This window comes from Helobdella robusta (genome assembly GCF_000326865.2).
Source record: "Helobdella robusta unplaced genomic scaffold HELROscaffold_51, whole genome shotgun sequence".
NCBI classification, from domain to species: Eukaryota; Metazoa; Annelida; class Clitellata; order Rhynchobdellida; family Glossiphoniidae; genus Helobdella; species Helobdella robusta.
Window position 1 is genome coordinate 642,589 of NW_008705261.1, and position 3,302 is coordinate 645,890.

General features: G+C 33.0%; 1 protein-coding gene across 1 annotated transcript; it reads right to left on the reverse strand.

The window, feature by feature from the left end:
• Window positions 1–590: 590 nt before the first annotated feature.
• HELRODRAFT_178992 (hypothetical protein) lies at window positions 591–1,437 on the reverse strand (the record flags this gene model as incomplete). The annotated part of the gene is made up of 3 exons (XM_009027860.1): window positions 591–767; window positions 827–936; window positions 1,419–1,437. 3 exons carry the CDS (start codon window positions 1,435–1,437, stop codon window positions 591–593), a joined length of 306 nt encoding a protein of 101 aa, XP_009026108.1.
• Window positions 1,438–3,302: the final 1,865 nt, after the last annotated feature.

Sequence of the window (3,302 nt, forward strand, 5' to 3'; positions counted from 1 at the left end):
GTTGTTTTGTTTGTTGGATGTTTTAAAAGGACATTGCCATCCATCAATTCAGTGCCACCTAGCTCTGAGAGCTGCAGCGATGAAACATCGCCCGGAAACAACACAAAGCGTGCAACAACATGAACGTCTGAGCTAATTAGTGTGAACACTAGTAGAGACGGCTATAATAACGACATTGATGAATATTAATTATAATAATGAATATTAATTACCTTATTTGTGAAGCTCTTCATGAATATTTAATGGCAGTTGTAATTCATAAAGGGCGGTCACATCGTGCAAATAATCGTAGTAATGGCTGAAGCACCACGCTGAAATTTTTTAATAATATCACTTGGGTAGTGAACTTGTCAACAGACTTAGGTCGTTGAACGTACAACACACGCACACATACACACGCACATACACCACACACAGATATACACGCATACACAATTATACAGACACACACACACACACGCACATACACCACACACACATATACACGCATACACACGCATACACACCACACCACATACACAAACATTTTTAACGGTTAATTCTTTTTGCATGTTTGAAACTTTTTGTGTTATTTCTTGGTGGGTGGAAATTTATTGATTGACGTAAGACATGAGCATCAATTGTGAGAGCATACAAAATTCTGGCATCTTAAGTTTTTGAAAGATATTTACAACATTTTCCAGTTTTGTCATTTTGTTGATGCGTTTAATAGCAGTTGCAGAGTGTGCAGATGCTGAATCACACATAACTTGCCTTCTAATCAGAGCCTGATTAGAAGGCTGATTAACAAAAGGACAAATGTCTAGGGCCTGTGATTAGAAGGGACCCGTGATTTGGAGGAGCCCGTGATTTGGAGAGGCCCGTGATTTGGAGAGGCCCGTGATTTGGAGAGGCCCGTGATTTGGAGAGGCCCGTGATTTGGAAGGGAATCTATTTCTGATTGAGTCGAAAAAAAGACAAAATTTTAAAATTAAATTTTACAAGTTTTAAAATTTTCTCACACGTTTGATAGGATTTCCACCAACATGATTTTATGGTATTGATAATTTTATAAAAAAAATTTCAACATGTTTCCCATTCAATGAAGTCTATAGAGGGAACAACCAGCCCGGGACAGCAAGGCCTGTTGGGTTGGTGTACCCCACTATCTAGAAATAATATTTGTAATCCATTTTTACACAACCACATGAGAACAACAATGAGTAAGAAATGCAAAACAATCCAAAAAAACTCAAATAAAATTACCAAACAATCTGTTGCTGCTGAAGTATTTTTCGTGTTTTTACAATTTTACTCGAATCCATTAGGAACATTTTTTTGAAATAACTTTTAAAATTATATAATAATAAAAAAAATGTCAAAGTCAAGTGTTTTTATACCAACTTTGGCACCCCTACGCTCCACCACCCTGCACGGACCTCCTCTTATCCACCCCATCTCGGTAGGCCACTAAATAAATGAAATCTCAAAAATGTTGAGATTAAACATAAAAAATAGTTGTGTGTAGTGTACAACGAACATTAATGCTCATGTTCGTCGCATGCTAGTAAATCAAAGTTTTTTATTTCAAGAAGTAGAGATTTCTGATAAGAACATTCGATCTATTCTGATTTAAATTAAACGTCGAAGACTTAATGATGTTTATTTCTCTCCGACTGTCTTCCTTTGGACCAGAAAAAAAGTCTCCTTTAATTAAAAACAATTCTCGTTCTCGAGTGAGAGTTGTTCAAAAAATACTGTCAAAAGATGTTAACATATTTCATGTTGATTGCTGCCTACTGTATTATTCCAGTTGTAAACATTACTGGAAGCTAAAGGAACATTGATGTCCCACACGAGTTGGTGCTGGATCCAAGTTGGAGGGGTGATATTCAAATTTTTAAGTTGATGAGATTTTTCAAATATTCTTTTAATTTTTAATTCGGGAGATACTAACTTACGACGAAAAACATGTTACACGGAACCTTCAATATTATGTTAGGAACCCCACTGGATCCACCGCTGCCCTCATCATCATATTTTATACAGGGAGCCATCTGGCAGAAGATTTAATACCATCGAGAAAGATTCTTGAATGATGCAAATGCTTCTAAGCCAAGGTTCAACTCAATTACTAAAGTTCAATTCCTACGTGTGATAAAGTGAAATCAGAAAAAATTATGTAATTTGTAAAACTGAATAACGAAAAATATTTTTTGAATTAGGAAAAGAAAAATGAATTAAACTGTTGTTAACATTCACAATTGATTATTTCCAACGATAACTCCTTGTAGAAAAAATAAAATAAAGGCCCGCAGTTGGTATTTTGTGTAGGACCCCGTATGGACTTACCTCGGCCCCTCCCAACTCCACTGCATTTTGGGGTCATCTTCTTTTTTACTCTTATAAAACTTCAAACCCTGAAATTTGCAGAGATTTTTGAAACAAGTGATGCATGAATAATGAAAAAATATTTTAATATAATAATAATATAATTATATGAAATAAAATTTTAATATATAAAAATAATATAATTATATGAAATAATATTTTAATATAAAAATAATAATAATAATATAATTATATGAAATAATATTTTAATATAATAATGGTAATAATATATAATTATATGAAATAATATTTTAATATAATAATAATATAATTATATGAAATAATATTTGAATATAATAATAATATACTTATATGAAATAATATTTGAATATAATTATGAAATATTTATATGAAATAATAATATAATAGAATAATATAATGAAACGATTAGGAGTTGATCGTTTGGAGCCACATTAGCAGTAGCGCCATTAATTCTTTATACATTTTCAAAGCTGCCATCATCAATTCGTGTCATCATCGTCATCTTCGTCTTCAGCATCATGCAGATTCAAGTTTTTTTTCAGCAGCAGCAGCAGCAGCAGCAGCAGCAGCAGCAGCATGGACGTTTTAACATCATCATCGTGATTATCGCTGGTGTCGTCATCATTATCATCCAGTAATTATCGTGGTAATTGTTTACGTAATTTCCAAACAACATTGACGTCATCATCAACATCATCATTAACAACAACATCATCATCATTAACAGCAACATCATCATCATTAACAGCAACAACCACATCATCATCATAGACAACAACAACAAAATCATCCTAATAAACAACAACAACATCATCATCAACAACAACAACAACAACAACATCATCATCAACAACAACAACAACATCATCATCATAAACAACATCATCATCAACAACAACATCATGATCAACAACAACAACATCATTATCATCAACAACAACATCATTATC